Here is a 19987-nt window from a genome sequence, read left to right as displayed (position 1 = left end):
AGAGACAAATTATCCTCAAAGCTGATATATACAAAGTACAACAGTAAAGTCATGACACAATAATAAAATTAGGCTCTGGTCACCAGATGCCCTTAAAGTATTTGTAAAAAATTATTTTTTAAAAAAATTTACTACCAATTTTATAAAAAAATATAAAAAATTGTCCAAAAGAATCCTTTAATTTTTTTTTTCATAATTTTTTTTTAAAATTTTATAAAATAAAGACGAACTAAAAAAATGCGTCATAATGAATAGTACTAAAGATACATAAAAATACATAATTTTGTGTTACAATTCGTCACATAACGAGTTGTGAATAATGAAAGTGTGTTTCTACCTGATCTATTTTTATATATTTATTAATTACAACTTGCTATATGACGAATTGTAACATGAAGTTATACATTTTAATGCATTCATTCATAGCATTACTCCGCCGTAATCCACCAGCCGAAGTCACCGTATGGAAAAGAAAAGAAGCAACCGTAGCAAAATCTTTTCTTTAGTACAGAAATATATATGTAGATTCAAAAAAAGAAAAGAAAAAGTCACGAGTGTATTTAAGTAGGCCCCACAGTCACAAAGACTTTCTTGCCTCCTCATCCTCAACCCATACACAATTCCAAGCACTGCCTTTGGACTCATCTCCCTCTCTCTCTCTCTAAACTGAAACTCACAAAACTCAACTGTACATTCTCTCTCTCTCAAGTAAATTTCCCCGAACCTTCTCTCTCTCTCTCTCTCTCTCTCTCTCTCTCTCTCATCTCTATATTTCTGAAGAAGCAGTAGCAGCAGCAAAAGAAAATATCTCTCTTTCAGGCTTTGATCGCCCATGGAGTTCTCTCTCTAACATGTGCGTTTCATTTTTCTCTATCTCCAAGTGAATGTCTTTCAAAACTTCTCATTTCTTCAAATTCTTTTTTTGTCTTTCAACTTGTTTTTATTTTCTTTATTCAATTTGTTTTTTTGTTTTGAAATAATTTAGAGTTGGAGATTGGTGAAAACTCTAGAATTCAGTTTGAAACGGTCACAAGTTTTCAAACTTACGCAAATTTAGGGCGCATTTTACAATCTTCAAACTCGTCCTGATTTTTTTCTTTATCTAATTTTTTTGTTGAATTTTTATTAATTTTTTGTAAGTAGAAAAACTTTGCTCCTTTAAGTTTGTTTCCCAATATATATATTTTTTGGATAATAAATCATGTAATGAATCTTTGGCAATTGGCTTTTTCAGTGCTTGAAGTATTTATGTATGTTTATATTTGCAAATTTGGAATTTTTTGGAATGTATGTGCATCAAATTTACATTTTAGCCCCAAATTAACCATTTTTGTGTACAATTGTGTTGTTGGTCATTTTTTTTGTATTCTAATTTTGAATGCTTTTATTTTTCAGGGTTCAGCATTGAGAGCTTTTTTTGTGGTACATGAAGTTTTTCTTGTTTTGATTAATTTGTTGTTTGTTAATAAGTTATAAGTCATGAGCTATCAGCAAGGGAAGTTTGTAAGGTTAGTTTGATGCTATTGCTGCATATCCTAATTTATTTTGTTATGTGAAGTTATGCTATTTTAGTGTATTGCAAGTACTTTTTTATGTTTTAGGAAGCAAATAGATTAAAGGGTGTGTTTTTAAAAGTTGTTGCGAAACAGCGTTTTGGGTTTAAAATGAGCAATTGTGAAAAAGCTATGAGGGGTTGCTGTTGTGAAATAGCATTTTGGGTTTTAAAAACGAGCTTTTAAACTCCCAAATCGCCTAACCAAATGGACTCATAATCTGCATACTCAACTTGAAAGCACCTACCAATCTCATCTTCCAGACCCTGTAAAAGTGGGGGGGGGCTTTATGTTTTGGGTGTGACGAAAAGATTGAATTATTGCTTTTTTTAGTGAGAGCAAAATGAATTCTTATTGGCCGAAAATTTTTTTGTTTTGTCACACACCAACGGTGCTACCATAGCCTTCTACAACTACCACTACTACTTCTATCTGCCTTTTTTGTTATGAAAACCTCCTCTGAGACCTTTGGTATTAATACCTTGGAGCTGTAGCCATGGTGAGTGTTGCCACTCCCGGAACTATTCCACCGCTTATTCCTACCTCCTACTTTACCATGTAGGTTAACGGAGTTCAGTGTATGTTGTTAATGCCATGTCTTTTACTGACTCTATTGCTGCCACAGCAGCCATGAATGCTACTGCTGACACACAATGTTTCATTCGCCACCACCATTATAACGTTAGGGATCTTATATTCTGCATGTTGGTTTAGTTTTGAGATGCTTTGTGACTTCATCGGAACCTTTGATGTTTCTGGGCTTAAGAGTCATAAAACTGATATTTAAATCATAAACTATGTTTTGTTCAGGTTTGAGGACTGGAAGTCAGAGAGAAGTACTGAAAATTATGGAGTGCATCCAGGAAGAATCAGACTGGCAATAAGCTCGTTTTCAGAAAAATTTCAAAGAGGTGTGGAATCTAGTTCAGAGAGGATGAAGGGGATTAAAAAATCACTGAAGTCCTATTCGTTTAATAGTGCAAGGGCTAAAGGCTTGGGTTCTAGGTTTAAAATTCTTGATCCACAGGGGGCATTCCTTCAAAAGTGGAATAAGATATTTGTACTCTCATGTGTGGTTGCAGTTTCACTGGATCCGTTGTTCTTTTATGTCCCTGTGATTAATGATGCAATGAAGTGCCTTGACTTGGACCGCAAGATGGAGATCACAGCTATTATTTTGCGTTCTTTCACGGATATATTTTATGTAACTCATATTTTTTTTCAATTCCGTACTGGTTTTATTGCCCCCTCTTCTCGGGTATTTGGAAGAGGTGTTTTGGTAGAAGATGTTTGGGCAATAGCACTGAGGTATCTGTCATCATACTTCCTAATCGACATTCTTGCAGTCCTTCCACTTCCACAGGTAAGGGGAAAGTCTTTTTGCAGGCAATAATTTCTATTAGGGGTATTGAAAAAGTTGACTTCCTTGGGTTTATATATAATATTGTCTTAATTCTGGGGTCTGTTGAGGATCCATAGCCAACCCCATAGTTTTGGGACCGAAGTTTTGTTGTGTGTCTTAATTCTGGGGTGGATTACTTGATTAGTATGGTGGGGTGAGGAGGAGCTTGTATCTCAGTAAGAAAAAAAAAAAAATTTCGTGTGCATGGGAAATTTGGGCAATTGTGTCTGTTAATGTGATTGTCTTTGGGGTACTTAATTGCAATTTCACTTCACTTATTGGACTATTTCAAAATTTTCTAGATTTGTCCTTCCATGTGGATCTTTTGTTATATGAAATTCTTGTGGCAGGACTAACAATTAGTTCATTGTGTATGTTGAACTTCACTCGTGTTTAAGCATGAGGTAGTAAGTTGGACGCTGACTTCAATGTTGTCCAAAATAGATATTATTTGTCTACTACTGTGAGGAATTTTTTCTTTTGTGAAATTCTCTGTATCCTAAGTCTTGCTCAAATAAATACTCTTACATAGTTCTGTATGATCTGTGGACTCCTAACTTGTTGTGATATACTCAGGTGGTGATCTTAATCGTTGTTCCGAAAATGGGAGGCTCAAGATCGTTGAATACTAAGAACTTGTTAAAATTTATTGTTTTCTTCCAATATTTGCCGAGGTTCCTTCGAATATATCCTTTGTATAAAGAAGTTACGAGGACTTCTGGCATACTCACAGAAACAGCATGGGCTGGAGCTGCATTCAATCTCTTTCTTTACATGCTTGCCAGCCATGTAAGTTGATTAAACAGCTTAGTATTTGGTTTTATACTAGGAAATATACTTTTTTATTTCAAAAAATATTTTTTCTTAGTAGATTCATTTTACCTCAGTTTTACCTTTTTAGCTTACTGTCATTGTAAACCTGACTTATGTCCCTATCTGTGCTTCCTTTGCCTCTTAATTTTGTTTATAACCATAACATGTAGTTGTACTCAAATAATTTCTTAGTCATAGATATGTTGTTTGGTTTTCACTCTTGAGATGTCTAATGATGACTTGTATGTGGGTACCCCTTTTAAGATGTAGAAATAGAGTGTTGGTAAAAAAGAAAACAATATTAAGAAGGAAAGCTAAAACTATTGAACTGTGAAATGTAGATAGGCAAGATTACATTCATTTAAGTAAATAAGGAATTCAGCAAAAAAAAAAAAAAAAAAAAAAGTAAATAAGGAATGTGTGAACATCCATTAGGAGTCAGATTTATCAATATCTATAATTATTTTGTAAGTATGATTATCATGTAACCCTAAACATATATACATGATACATATGCACACATGTATGTAAGCCAGTTTTTCTACAAGCAGGTGTAGAATAGGTTTTACTGAAGAGTGGTAATACGTTAATGAAACTATAAAAGATTGAGTTGTTTATGGTCCTATATTTTTTCTTGAATACTCAACACTTGTGGGATTAAAGTTTTATGTATGGGATGATAGTGTGTAGCATTTATGTTTATAAGGGACAAAAATGAGTGTTGTGTTTCTACTTGAACACTGGATGCTGGATCCTGCAACTTATATATATGTATGTAAGCATTTGTGTACCAAAAAAATTAAATTAAAAAGAAAGGAAATTATATTTAATAAATATCACCAGTAAAAGGCATTACTCAAATTTTCTTATGAGACATCCTTGACTAAAATCGAGGTGGATACTCAGTTTAACTGTTGATGACACAGTTGTGTAGAAAATGTCTAATTCATCAGTAGTCAATAGGGAGAAGTGTCCCATCTTATAGTGAGAATATAATAGCATTGCTGCCTTGACAAGCTTTAATTTGTATTCTTTGTTCATATGCTAATGGTATCAAAGGGAAACACAGAAGTTCTGATTTCATCTGACCTTTAGCCTTTGGGGCCTCTTCCTTTGAAGAGTGAACACCATCGAACTTGCAAAGTACTGTACGAGCCATAGCATTTTTATTGCATTTAGAATTTTTCCTATTGAATTTTATGGTAAATGGAAGTGCAATTGTTTCTTTCCTGCATATATTTCTGATTATTAAGTGTTTGCTGTTGTTTTAGGTACTTGGAGCCTTTTGGTATTTGTTCTCCATAGAAAGGGAATCCACATGCTGGCAAAAAGCCTGTGGGGAGAATAAAACATGCACCGCTAGTTCTATGTTTTGTGATAATAGTTCTGCCACGGACATTTTTCTGAATAATTCTTGCCCAGTACAGACACCAAATACAACACTCTTTGATTTTGGAATATTTCTTGATGCTCTTCAATCTGGTGTAGTGGAGTCAACTGATTTTCCAGAGAAGTTATTTTACTGTTTTTGGTGGGGACTACGAAACCTGAGGTATGCTTATATAGGATATTTTTCTTTTATGTTGAACTAGTTGGCTACGATAGTGTCACTTAGTGTGTGTGTATTGCATCGAATTTCTAGTTTGCCATTGCACATATGTTGGATGTATGCAGAATAATCAAGTAACAGGCTCTGGTTTAGAAATATTACTGGTGCCATATCCAGTGCTCATTTGCTTTTTAAAAAAAATTATTATTCATTCTTATGGTTTCATAACTTTTTTTTTTGTGTGGTTCTTGCCTGTTCTTTCTGCTGAATGACATATATTATTGGTCACTTAACAGGTTTATTCAATCACATTATGTCATTGATTGGATGAGAAGGGATAAATGATCATAAATTGGGTTGATATTTCATATTTATCCTAGGACGTCATCTCTTCTCTCTCTTTGAATATTATGTAAATTTCAATTTCTGGAGACATGAAATGATAATTGTGATCAAGTTGGAGACATGATTTAGCGAGTTGGGTCTAACCAGGAGATGCAAAAAGGGTAAAGGGAGACTGAAATTGATGTCGGTGGAAGTAATAAGAAATGACCTCTAACAAGTATGGAGTGGCAAGAAGGGTTTTTTATTTTTTATTTTTTTATTTTTTATTTTTATTTTTTTTATTTTTTATTTTTTTTATTTGAAGAGAGAGGGAAGGGGGGGGGTGTGGGGTGGAAGATCCTCTCTATTAATCTTTGAAATAAAGAGGGTTCATTTTATGATAATTTTCAAGAATCCAAGGGTGTACATAGTTGGTGTAAAATCAATTATCATTCCTTATTTGGTGGGATGAAATTTTAAATGACCAGGCACCATGTACACCCTTTGATCCCTGAAAACTAAACAGTCAATTTCTTTTCAAACTGAGAGGATCTTGATTTAGTTGGAGAAGGGATATGAAGGTTGTGGGATCTGACTCGGGTGAGATTCTCCTGATGAAAGATTGAACCTTGTTTGTGATGTAACATTACTATTATGCTATCAAATTATCAAAAAAAAAAAAAAAACCTTATATGATCTCATTAGGTTCTCAGGTGTAAATGTGACCTATTGAATTTCCGTTCTTGTTTCTTGCATTTTCAGCCCATGAATAGAACTAGTCTTATCTTATTGTGTTGTGCATTTTATTATATTTCATGCGGACTTTGTCATCTGAAATTTATATATATATATATATATATATATGTAAACATGTGCGTGTAGAGCACAGTGCAGTTCACCTCTAAATTTATTGTCTGATAATTTATACTTGCTTCTTTGTTTTGCAGTTCTCTTGGTCAAAATCTTGTAACAAGTACCTATGTCTGGGAAATCTGCTTCGCAGTTTTCATTTCAATCTCTGGCTTGGTACTATTTTCATTTCTGATAGGGAATATGCAGGTTGGTACTAACCATATTACTTTACAGCTTTTAGTTGTGTTTATATTATCATGATGATTTTTAAAACTTTAAATTGGTTCTTCACCTGCTAATTGTATGGACTATGGACCGCTCATCTATGGGTACACTTAGAAGGATTTTTATATCAAAGTCTGGCCTTTATATTTTCAAGAATTGGTCATGCATTATTTTATGTGTTAGAATATGCACAGCTTTCATGTAAGCTACGTTTGGTTTGATTCTGGAAATGCTTAAAAAATTTCCCATGATTGATCTTCTTTGATTTCAGATTCTTTTTTTTTTTACTTGAAGCAAACCCTTGTTGTCCATCACATATACTCCTTTTATGTCTTATGTTTTTATTTGATTCAAAGGCAGCTGGTTGGATGACCTAGAAATATTATCTCAATGTGTGGCTTAAAATTTTGAGACGAAGCTCACTTTTAGGTTGTTTGAGGCTCAATTGTCTTCTATGGAAACACAAAGTTTAACTTGTATGATGCCCCTTGTATTCTATGTTATGATGAATTCAGCTTGTTTTGAAATAGACATATTTGCAATCCACAACTACAAGATTGGAGGAGATGAGAGTCAAAAGGCGGGATGCAGAACAGTGGATGGCACACCGTTTGCTCCCTGAGGATTTGAGAGAGCGGATTAGGAGGTATGAACAATACAAATGGCAAGAAACTAGAGGTGTTGATGAAGAGAATCTGCTTCAGAATCTTCCCAAGGATCTCAGAAGGGATATAAAGCGCCATCTCTGCTTGGCTCTGCTCATGAGAGTGAGTTCCTCCACCTTCACAACTTTTTTCCATATCATTTTGCTGGGAGTAAGAATAGTATTGTTCCACTTGTCTAAGTGTAATTGTTAGGTAGGGTTCATTCCTAAAATGTACTGTAGGGACAAAGGCCTAGTCTATTTGGTGTGGACACTACATGCAATCCCCGATCACTTGGCTTGACAATGGAAAGCTTGCTACCAGTTGGGCAATGATTGATATTTATTTTATTTTATTTTATATAAGAATTTAATTTATATTTTGCTTTTTTAAAATTTTTTATTTTTTATTTTTATGTAATCTGTTAAATTGTTATTTTTCTTTCCTACTAGGTTTATAATCTATTTGCTTGTTTTCTTAGAAAGTATTTCCTTTTTAGTTTTGTTTCTTCCTTGATATAGCTTGGGAACCCTATTTAAAGGACCTACAGTTTAGTATTGATATGATTAACTTGATCAATAAAATATCTGTTGGAATTCTTCCAATATCTTGGTGCTGATTTCAGGTAACCCTTGGTGCTAATGCTAGTGTTTTTATATTTTTTTCATGTTGGGTGCTGATTCCTACATTTTATCCCCCTTTCCACTACTTGGTGTTGGTTTTTAGGTTGTATCCCTGTTTTCACTACTTGTTGCCAATTCCGACCAACATGAGGTGTCGATTCTTAGATTATCCCTTATATTTTTTATCCTCTTTTTATTTTCCAAACACATGTTCCTAGAATGCGTACGTGCTGCATCACCATTCCTTCATGATTAATGCCTGCAATTGAAGCATCAAATATGACCAGCATGTTTAGCAAGCTGAGATGGTGTTCATACCCATATGAACAAAATCTCAACTTTAGCTATCCTGGTATTTTTTGTTCTAGGTTATGAAATTCAATTGCACTGATTGCATAGATTAATGGCTATCCTGTGAACTCAAGATGACAACTATTGCTTTCCCCGTTTCACTTCCTGCTGTTACTCTAAACTAAGTTCAAATTTTGGTTAATATACCAATCAAACAAGTTAGACTGTCTGGAGCAGGAAAAAACCAAAATTGATGCAACACTGACATTGAAGAACAAAAAAATAGTATTTAGGAATTAGCTCCTAGGCTTGCTTGAAATTGGCACCAAGTAAGAGACACACAACCTAGGAATTAGCACCTAGGGTTGGCTGAAATCAACACCAGACCATTGGGAAAATTTCAATGGATATTTTTTTAATCAAGCGAACTGTAAACTCTCTATTGGAGTACAATAGCATGCTTATATAGACTTATAGAACTGACCTTAATTCTAATTGACTTAGCAAAGCCTAATTATTGAGTTACAAAAATATGCTTGACTCTAGAAAATTAAATAAAATACCATTAACCTAATGAACTAAGAATACCTAAAATAAATTCAATGGATCAATAAAAAATATGACTGAGTTTTTAAAAAATTAAATAAAACTAGTTAAAATGAAATTGTCTTCATGCTTCTACCTTTTCAGTCCTGCCTCGAAGGTTTTGAGCTCTTCAACATGCTTTAACCTTGATTATTTGGATTCATTACTAGTCTGTTTGGAAATGGACTTCACTGTTATTTCTGTTGGTGTGGACTGGTTCATGCCTTGAATTCCCTGTTTAAAAGCTTTATGCTGTATTCGGAAGTAGGTGTACTGAAACATATCCTCTAAATGGCTTGTGGGTTTATAGTGCTCTTGGATGTCATCTTATTAGTTTAATGTACGACTTTGTGTTTTGTTTATCAAGGAAAATGTGGCCTTTGTTTTATGAAAAGAAAAAAAAGAGGGGGGGGGGGGGGGGTTGTTTCAAATATCTAACGGCCAGTGGACACTTGTCTTCAAGGAGCATATACTGGAACAATAGGCTGATCATTTTAATGGCCAGAAGATATGGACTCCTAAGAAAAATCCATTAGAAGTTGTCTACCTCTGTTTTTAGTTGAATTCTTATGCACCCTCAGTAACTACTGATCTGCAATTGATTCTTCTTAATTTTTTTGGATGTTGTAAGGTACCAATGTTTGAAAAGATGGATGAACAACTGTTGGATGCAATGTGTGACCGTCTCAAGCCAGTTCTCTATACAGAGAAAAGCTACATTGTTCGGGAGGGAGACCCAGTTGATGACATGCTCTTCATCATGAGAGGCAAGCTATTGACCATGACAACCAATGGTGGAAGAACCGGCTTCTTCAATTCTGAATATCTTAAGGCTGGTGACTTTTGTGGAGAAGAACTTCTTACTTGGGCTCTGGATCCTCATTCCTCATCCAATCTTCCCATCTCGACAAGAACCGTCCAAGCCCTTACAGAAGTTGAAGCCTTTGCTCTTAAAGCTGACGACTTGAAGTTTGTTGCCTCTCAGTTCCGGCGACTTCATAGCAAGCAGCTTCGCCATACTTTCAGGTTTTATTCTCAGCAATGGAGGACTTGGGCAGCTTGTTTTATACAGGTAGCCTGGCGCCGCTGTAAGAAGAAGAAGCTTGAAGAGGCTCTTCTGGCAGAGGAGAATAGGTTGCAAGATGCATTGGCCAAGGCTGGTGGGAGCTCGCCAAGTTTAGGTGCCACCATTTATGCCTCGCGGTTTGCTGCTAATATACTTCGTACTTTGCGGCGCAATAGTACAAGAAAGGCTAGGGTGCCAGAGAGAGTTCCACCTATGATGCTTCAGAAACCAGCAGAGCCGGATTTTACTTCTGAAGACCGATAGGTGAAATTCTCCTAGTTATTTATATGCTTGGTTTTGTTGTACTCAATGTGAAATTATAATTCTTTTTTTTCATAGAGCAGGAGTACTCGAATCGCATTTTGGTCAAAAGTCAAGATTTTTGGCTGTCTAAGATCTGTGTATATTATGTTATATATGGAAATGTTTACCCCTTTTTTTGTTGTAAAAATACAATTTTGGGTTAGGTTTTATGGTAAATTTTAAGTACTAAATTTTTTTTTTTTTTTGAAAAGAAGTAACGAGAGGTTATTAACTGAATTCAACGGGTCTCTGAACTTCCAATTTAAGCAATTTTGATTCGATATAAATTTGGACCTTTCATTCATGTTGGCCAGAAATCCTTACTTCGTGCGTCCATTACACCGGCCCTGCTTCCAATTCCCTCCTCCATTAGCTTCTGATCAACAGCTGTGGCCTCAAGTACATCATAATTCATAAAGCATCAAGCATCAACAATCACCGCCAGCACTGGTTTGTTACCTGCGGTAATTTAGTGTCGAAGAGAAGCTCATACCCAGAATTGATGATCACGATTTTATCTTTGGGAATAATGAGAATTGATCTTATGGTGTCGCGTACCAAAATGTTAAATATTGTTACGTATTTATGGAATTGATTTTTTATAACAGTTCAGGGTATAATGCAGATATGGAATTGATTTTATGGAGCCAAACTTTGTCCACTAAACAATACTTTCAAGAAACAATTGTACCACTACGGCGCTTACCCTTAATGTTGGGATAGTTGAATCTTCAAGTTTACTACTTTATCCGTAAAGTGGGATTTTAAAAAACTGTACATATAGTACCAAAAGCTGATGCCAAACACACTTGTCTCTGACCTCTAGCATGGCATTGGACATGTCAGTATCCTCACCCATTTTATCTAAAACAACACAAATTAAACACACAAAGAAATTGATACTATACATTAGTATTAAATCCTTCCGTTTTGGATAAGTGAGTGGGAAGGGAGTGTAATCTTTTGGTTCCTTCCTGCCCCCTCCCCCATATGAACCAGAAGAAATGCTAAAAAAAAAAGGATGTTGAAAACTTGAAATGTCGTCGGGTTGTTCCTTTTTTTTTTGGTGAGAAATTTTTCTTCGTTGTTTTGTTCCTTTTGGTTGGTGTCGTTGAATTAACAATTAATAAATCTAAGAGACAAAATATTTGACACAAAATTTCCTAACTATCAACTAAACCGTTTTGAAAAATATTGTAAAAATTGTTACATAGCATTACTCGTTGAATAAAAGTGCCCATTTAGGTTTATGTTTATTTACGTCGAGGACTGGTTCTTTGGATTCATGTATTTGTTACCGAGAGATTTGGAGTTTCTGTAATGTTCCCCCTCGTTCATATATGAGTTTTGACTTTTATATTTAACAAAACATTGAATAATTTTTATACAAATATTTTATTGGAACGTTGAATTTGTGGTTTACCAAATGGATAAAGGATGTTGAAAAAAATTGATTCCGTTTGCGTGTCAGTCGTTCTTGAAAACGAAGAGAATACTATAAAAACAACAAAGAAAATTCATTTCAAAGCTGGCTAGTAATCAAATGATTGATTGGATTGTCACTTGCAATCTAAACATCATGAAGGTACTATATATAGTCAACTTGCTAGCATGCTTGAGGTCTATCTTTTTCTTTTCGATTTCTTAAATATTTCTTTAGTTCCCACTTGCAATATATTGCAATGAAGAGGAGGTTTTATATATATAAAAGCAAATTGCAAAATATTTTATCTTTTATACAATTTCTTCATTATATTTGGCTGGGATTTTCGAAGTTGGACTTTTTGCAAGTTTACAATACCATGTTTAGCGCGGGCTGAGTTGAGTTTTGCTATAAATTAAAAAACGCATCGGTTGGTAAGAGAAGCAACAGTATTAATTAAAGAAAGACTAGATCGATGGATAGACTATCGTTAATAATTCAATAATTAGAAACCATTTATGAGAACAAAAAGAGTTTCCCTTAGTCTATAACTTTCATCTTCATCTGCACACTCTTAAAATCCTCCAAAATAATCCCTCCATCTTGAATTATTAGTTAACTATATTCTATTTTAGAATATCTTAAAATGTAGTTATAGGGACACGATTATTCACGACCCAAGAATGACATTGGGCTCGTATGTAAAGGGCCCGAACAATATAATTTGTAGAGTGTGGGTTTGAAAGGCTGGACTTTGGTCATTGGACAGCGGTTTAGTCATGGTTTTTATGGAAGCTTATATGAGGGTGGACTTGGCTTGACTAGCTAAGCCTTCCGTCGGTGCGGCTTGTAGGGTTTAAGTCCTCGGACCACGTCCGAGGAGCGTAGTATCCTTCCCCTTCTCCCTTTTGTAGGATTTCTTCTTTCCGGGGGTCCTCCTCCCCCTTGGCTCTCTTTTCCTTTTATACTAGTGTTTACTTCCCGTTCAGTGTCCACGTGTAAGTTTCACTTTTTGGGGTATAGACCCGTCCTATCAATCCATACATAGAGTGGTTGGGGGTAGTTGGAAAAGTTAAATAGCATGGTCTGGAGTATGAACCTGTCAGATGCAGGGTTCCATAAGGTGTTGGTAGCTTTCTCCCTTGTACTGCCCCTGTACTGAGTTTGTCATTTTCTTCAGGCGTTTTGTGAGGTGCTGAGTATAAGATTGTCCTCGGCCATATATTTGGGCCTTTTTTGGATTTTTACTTCGCGTCCTTGGAAATCATTCTCCTTAGCTTGGATCTTGGGCCCTATTATGAAGTGGGCCGGGACCACAAATTCTCGGGCCCCACAGTAGTATTTTTTGAAAAATTAATAGTTTTTTTTTCTAACTTGCCCTTTAACTTTTGTAAAAAGTCAACACCATTTTTTAACTTTTTATCAGGCAAGTGTCAACATTTTTATCTAATTGAATGATTTACTAGGTTTATTACAAAGTTTACTACAAAAGTTTAATAAATTACTGTGTTAATTTTTTTAAATATAATTAAAGTAATTCAAAATTTTATTTATTATGTTTTTTTTATATTATATCAATCACATTCATTATCATGTTAGTTTGTAAGTCTTTTTTAGTAAATTCCATAATAGTTTTAGTATTTTCCTTCTTAGCCATTTTCATTTTAAATATAATGCACTTAAATGAATTAAAAAGCAAGAAGTAGAATGTTTTACTCCAAACCACATTTTAGAAGACTTATTACGTAATGATTTATATGATCATTTATGCGTATTAAATTACATGATTCATTAAATCATTTCAACTAAGTCACATCACCAACAAGTAAGTCATGTTATACGTAATGAGTTAAGAGTAATTTTTCCTAGAATTCTACATGTTTGGTGTTCAGTTTGATGGGTATATTTGATATGTTTTAGACTATGTTTTTGTTTGTTTTGTTCAGGCTAGGAATGAGGAAATTGCAGTGCAAGTTCGTGATAATGATAGGATTAGAGATGATTCAGGAGAAAGAACAACGAGAAAAACAATTCTTCAGAATCTTGAACCAGAGGCGAAGTTCCTCCTAATCTGGAATGTGATGTTTATTGTGTCGTGTATGATTGCAGTATCATTGGATCCTTTGTTCTTTTACCTTCCTGTGAACAATGAAGACAGAAGGTGCTTGCGTTGGATACAAAACTAAAGATCATAGCTATTTGTTTGCGATCGGTCACCGAATTTATATATCTCTTGAATATCATTTTGCAATTTCTTTGTCCTTATATAGATGAGGATGAGCGGAAACTTGGAAGAACTAAGGCAGTTACTGATGCTTGGCCAATAGCAAAGAGGTACTTTGTGGTCCTACTTCTTCATATTCGACATTCTTGCTATTCTTCCACTTTTCTACTTCTAAACTGTTCATTTTTTTTTTCACTCACACGAGTACACCCAGCATATATATATATCTGTGATTATTTGAGTAGAAGGAAAAAAAATATCAAGTTTCTATATTTAAGTGATGTCCTACATAAGTAGAGCTGACAATACTTGTTATCATCTATCTAGGTACTAGTTCCTTTTATTTTTTCACAAATGGTCCTAGACTCCAATAAGAAGTTCTTGAATGCTACTATTCTCATCCAATATGTGCCAAGAGTTCTACGAATCAGTCTATCGTGGAGGAAAATTATCAGCACTGACAACCAACTTTCCAGAATTGTATGGGTGAAAGCTGCATTCAATTTCTTTCTATATAAATTGCAAGTCAGGTAAGTTGGATGTTCAATTTCATAGTATATCCTTCGATAAAAATGTTTGGTATGCACAATCTACTGATCTTTTATTGACTTGGTGGTCTTTTACTTTTAGGTATTGGGTGCCTTTTGGTACTTCTTTTCTATCGAACGGGAGACAGCTTGCTGGCATGGAGCCTGTGAAAATCAAATTGGATGCCTCCAAAGTACTTTCAACTGTGATCATAGTTCAGGAAATCACTCATTTATAAATGATTGCTCTGTAGCAACACCAAATGCAACGCTTTTTGATTTTGGAATATTCCTCGAAGCCATTCAATCTGGTATCGTGACATCCACAAATTTTCCTAAAAAGTTCACCTTCTGTTTCTGGTAGGGTCTGCGAAATTTGAGGTTTGCACAACAGTTCTTATGAGTACTTGTCATCAATAAAAGCATCATACTCTTGGAAAATTCGAATATTATTTGTCACAAAGAGTTTTGGTATTCAGGTGTTCAACAACTCTAGATTCCATGGCAAAGAGTGTACAAAATTTCGTATAAAGAGAACATTAAAATAAAACATGCATCCAAATAATGTTCTCTTTGTAGGAATACGGATGTTGAATATCCGGATTCTCTTTGGATGAAACAAGATCAGAAAATTGGAATCTGAATCCTCATATTTGTAATTTTTTCCTTTCAAGTCCTAAAAGCTTAATTTATTTTTTTCATTAACAATTATTTGTCAATGGTCTCATATAACTTTTATTCTGATGGTTTTTTGATTATAAAAAAAAAGAAAAAAAAAAGAAGAAAACTAGAAATAATTTTTGTTGGAATCTCTGCGTGTGTGTGTTACCTAGCGTTTGTAATGCATGGCAAAACTTTATTTGATACATACACACACATATAACGTATTATATATAATTTAAGCTCGATCAAACATGATTTATGGTAAAATATTTTACAGCTTTCATTTTTTAAATGATGGTCTTTGCATATTTTCTTGTCGTTTTAATTAGGCTTGCAATCATGGTTTCTGTATGCTTATCTTAAGTCCCACGTCTAGTCTTAAAATCATTTTAGATTTTTTAAAAAAATAAAATTTTACCTTGATCACATTAATTATATTTATAATTATCTGATATTACCTTCTCATGCATTATAGTTGCTCCAAATTTTGCAGTTCTCTTGGTCAAAACCTTCAAACAAGTACCTATATATGTCTGGGAAAATTGCTTCGCAGCTTTGATTTCGATCTTTGGCTTGCTACTGTTTTTGTATTTCATTGGAAATTTGCAGGTTGGCACTAAACATCTTTTTATTTTTAATTTTTTTCACTAAACTTTGGGCTCTTATTTATATAATTGTGTTTATAAGCATTAGAGATGGTTCCTGTATAAATAGAATAGGACAGAGCATTCACTTGCAAAGTACTGGAACAACCATCTAAAACGCAAGCTTTGAAGATTTTCTCTTTTATAAATTTGCATTACATTAGTCACACTCGATCATAACATTTTTAATAACTACCCTTTTGTTTGGTTTGTTGATTTATGGTTTTTTTCGTCCCATAAGTAACCCTATTTGTCTTGCTTTTATTTTTTCTTGACTATATATATAGGCATATTCATTTTTTGGATGGTCAAGAAACACCTGTTTAACAAATAATCTTATTGAATTGTAAGATCAAAATGACTTCTAGGGTTAAAAGCCAACTAATTAAGTTTTTAGTATATATTTTAATTTTACCAACATATATATATATATATATATATATATATAAATTTTGACAGTACTTTAAGCAATCAAAACAACAAATAAATTTATTTATTGTCTATATTTTATTGTGATTTTGAATGTTTTGATTTTTCTTATTTAAAATCTAATATGCATATATGCATACATAGATGACATTAATTAAGATTTAATATTCTAAAATACAAAAAGTCCAAATTCACTCGCATAAAAAAAAAAAAAGTCTGAATTCACAAGAGTCTTTTTTTTTTTTTTTTTAGAATACTAAGTATTTTTAACACATACAGGGAGAGGAGAGAAAATTTTTTAATTTAAAGAAATTTAGAGTGGTATATATCCAAAATGGCTTAACTCTTGGATATACAGTACATGCTTTAAACCTCTTAAACTCACATTCATTTTCCAATGTGAGATTAACTCACTGTTTTTTCTTTTGAGAATATTAAGTATTTTTAACACACACACAGGAAGAGGGAAGAAGATTTTTTTTAAAAAACTTACAGTGGTGTATATAAATTTGATGAGAAGAGTCAAACATGCTTAATATGGGCTTTCTTTCTTTACTTTATTATTATTATTATTATTTGATGAGAAGGCTTGTAACTTTATTAAGATGAAAATAAATTCAATACATTATGAGTTAAAGATAAATTAATTACTTTTTTTTTTGAGCTTTTTTTACTTGATAGTATATATATGGATATAATTAATTCCACTTGGAATGAAGGACCATTTTATATTTGGTCAGTATAATGAGGGGGCTCAATAACAATTATATACTCATGAATACCACTGAATTTCCAAGAAATGCAACCAAAAAAAAAAAAAAGGAGTAAGAATTGAAGGGCCATGCCCATAAGTACAATGGCACAGGAGGTTTTATTTAATTCTTGACATTGATCCTTGTAGATTGGTCTTCTTCTCATTATTTTTCTCCAATTGTTTGTAAGCTAGGTGCCATTGCTTGAGAAAAATGAACGACTGTTGCAAAGGATCTGCGGCTTTCTAAAGCCAGTGTACTACAATGAGCAAAGCTATATTGTTCGGGAGGGAGAACCACTTGATGCGACTCTTTTTATCACGCAAGGCATTGTGTGGAGCTTCACAACCGGTAATAATGGTGAGGGAATTGATTCCTCAGAGGCTGAGTGTATTGGAAAAGGTGATTTCTATGGACAAGATCTTCTAGTGGGCTTTCAATGACTCCCCCACATCACTTAACCTATCCAAGCTCCCAATCTCTAAGAAAACTGTCAAAACTCATGCAAAAGTTGAAGCCTTTGCTCTAATGGCCAACGACTTGAAAATTGTAGTGTCAAATTGGAGAACTGTAGCTTCTGCTTTACGAGCAGCACGGCAGCGCCGCCATTGAAGATAAGACTGAAAAGTCTTTCCAGTTGGCTTAGGAGAACAAAAACCGGCTATTATATATATGCTCATTCTGCTTTAAGACAACTTCAAAATCCAGTAGTGCTTAACATTGTTGTTGAAAAGCTAGTTTGTTTTGCAGCTCTTCGATTGTATTAAGTTGTGCAAAAACATCTTCACATTTGTTTTCCTGTGACATTTGCTGGTTGTTTGGATTTTGAGTTTTGTTTGTATATGTTTGTAGGTATGGACTAAGAGTAAGAGCTAGGATTCTGATTCAGGGGTGAATTTATTTTGGAAGAACGTCTTAAAATTACATTAATGTCTTTCAAAGTTTCTCTTGAAACTATACTACATTCCCTATTTATTTTGTATGTCATTAGAGCATTCACAATAAAAATGTTAAAATAACTTAAAAGTTATTTATCACCTCAACCACCAAAAAAAATGCCCTATAGTAAAGATGCTAAACTTAAAATTTCTAAGTAACTTGTTACAGTAAATTGCTACTATTAGTTGCAAAATATATATGAGTTTTGACTTTCATATTTAACAAATATTAAACAATATACAATATTTTATTGGAACGTTGAATTTGTGGTTCAAGTGGTTAAAGGATATTGATATAAATGATTCCTGTGGGGGCCAATTAATTAGGAAGTATTGTTGAAGCAGTATTCACTGGGCCTATGGCCCTATCCGAGGACGTTAGACCATCCGAGGAGGCCCAAATAAGGTTATGAGGAGAATAGAATGAAGAGAAGAGTAGAGACAATGTGAGATGGGTCCAATAAGCATCTGAGGACAAAAGCCTTCTCGACAACATGTGTCCGAGATAAATCTGAGTGCCATATCATCGCGGATTTACTTCAGAGTTACATCACAACTAAGGGTGGGGCATTGGACCAGGGATAAGAAAAGAAAGGTAAACAAATATCTTCAAAAACTGCTACTTTCGCATTAAATGCCTCTCAACCAACTCTCTGGCCACATTAATGTAGAAGTAATGCCTGAACAGTGATCAAGCAGCCTTACAGCTACTGGTTGATGATTTTGGGAGGTGCTGGATAGGACAGGAAGGAGTCCCCCGAATCTAACCTACACATGTGTGGTAAGGATGACACCAAGATTGTAGTATATAACATGGAAAAATGTACTGAGAAAAAGAGAGAAAGAATAAAGGATAAGGACTAGAACTCTTGTACAATTTTATTGGTGAACGAAACCATATGATACCAACTACTTAATCTGTTCCGAGAATAGATTTTCGAATCTTACTTGCGTCAAACCGTTTTGAACCGTTAAATCTAATTGTTTTTCTTCTGGGATAGATCTAGTTCTTCTATCCACGATCTACAAATTTATTGTTTGGGCCGTTAAGGTTTGAGCCCAATTCGGTTTTGGGACCAATCCAATTTCAGTCCTTACAATTGGCACCGTCTGTGGGAAGAGCTTAATTTAGGCTAAAGGAAATTCGGTTACAACGTTCATGATGGAGGAGGCAGGTCCACACCAAGCCGCACCAGGACCACACCAGATAGATGTTGACCTACACCAAGCAGAGTCGAGGGGTTCCCAGCATGGCAATCCACATTGGAGCCTCGAACGGAGAGAGGGCTGTGAGGGAAGTGTGCGCACAACTCATACCAGCAAAAGTTAGTCTCGAGGGAAGAGTCATGTCTCCCATGCAAAGAATGACAGAGACATGCGACGTGAAATTGACGAGTTGAAAAGAGAGCTGCATCACGCTAGGCGAAGATGTTCCCTGACTAGTTCCGAACCGTCCTCCGAAGAGACAAATGGTGCTAGTTATAGACGAAGATCCAGAACTCCGCCTAGCGAGACTTTTTCCTATGAAGAGGAGCACCATCATCGACGTAGGTACAAAAGTTCGCCTCGCAGAGTTTTGGGGAACAATGCCATAAACAAAGCGCTAAGCCAAGTTTCCAAATCACCCTTCACAAGGAATATAAAGGATGCGAGTCTTCCTCGGTGATTTCATCAGCCCACATTCACCATATATAATGGTCAGATAGACCCGGTAGAACACGTTAGCCATTTCAGCCAAAAGATGGCTATCTACTCCAAAAATGAGGCCTTGATGTGTAAGGTCTTTCCATCAAGCTTGGGCCCGGTGGCGATGAGATGGTTCAACGGTTTAAGGGCTAACTCTATTGATTCCTTTAAAAAACTCACCCGGGCTTTTGGCGCTCGCTTTATTACTTGCAGCAGGGTTCCTCGGCCTTTGGGGTCCTTGTTGTCTATGTCCATGCGAGAGGGTGAGACTCTTAAAACTTATTCGGATAGATACTGGGAAATGTTTAATGAGATAGAGGGAGAGCATGATGATGTGGCTATAAGCACTTTCAAGGCCGGACTTCCAGCTGAGCATGATTTGAGGAAATCTCTAACTGGTAAACCTATTACTAGTGTACACCAATTGATGGATCGGATTGACAAGTACAAAAGAGTAGAAGAAGACCAACT

The 19987-nt window shown here is 34.8% G+C and overlaps 1 protein-coding gene and 1 pseudogene across 3 annotated transcripts; both read left to right on the top strand.

Moving 5' to 3' along the window:
• Positions 1–606: 606 nt before the first annotated feature.
• LOC115959421 (cyclic nucleotide-gated ion channel 1-like) lies at positions 607–10844 on the top strand. 3 transcript variants are annotated; one of them, XM_031077798.1, is made up of 9 exons: positions 607–853; positions 1396–1508; positions 2364–2916; positions 3532–3744; positions 5040–5320; positions 6589–6700; positions 7249–7485; positions 9493–10191; positions 10545–10844. In XM_031077798.1, the coding sequence occupies exons 2-8, from the start codon at positions 1480–1482 to the stop codon at positions 10189–10191; spliced, it is 2124 nt and encodes a 707-aa protein (XP_030933658.1). In that variant the 5' UTR covers positions 607–853; positions 1396–1479; the 3' UTR covers positions 10545–10844. The 3 variants fall into 3 exon arrangements, with proteins under 3 accessions (XP_030933658.1, XP_030933661.1, XP_030933657.1); XM_031077801.1 differs by lacking the exon at positions 10545–10844 and having other exon boundaries at positions 2364–2464; positions 2636–2916; positions 9493–10429; XM_031077797.1 differs by lacking the exon at positions 10545–10844 and having other exon boundaries at positions 9493–10429.
• A 2641-nt stretch (positions 10845–13485) lies between these two features.
• Positions 13486–17768, top strand: LOC115961206 (annotated as a pseudogene).
• Positions 17769–19987: the final 2219 nt, after the last annotated feature.

This window comes from Quercus lobata, chromosome 9 (genome assembly GCF_001633185.2).
Source record: "Quercus lobata isolate SW786 chromosome 9, ValleyOak3.0 Primary Assembly, whole genome shotgun sequence".
NCBI lineage: Eukaryota > Viridiplantae > Streptophyta > Magnoliopsida > Fagales > Fagaceae > Quercus > Quercus lobata.
Note: the sequence above shows the minus strand (reverse complement) of the source record. Positions and strands in the feature narration are given on the sequence as shown.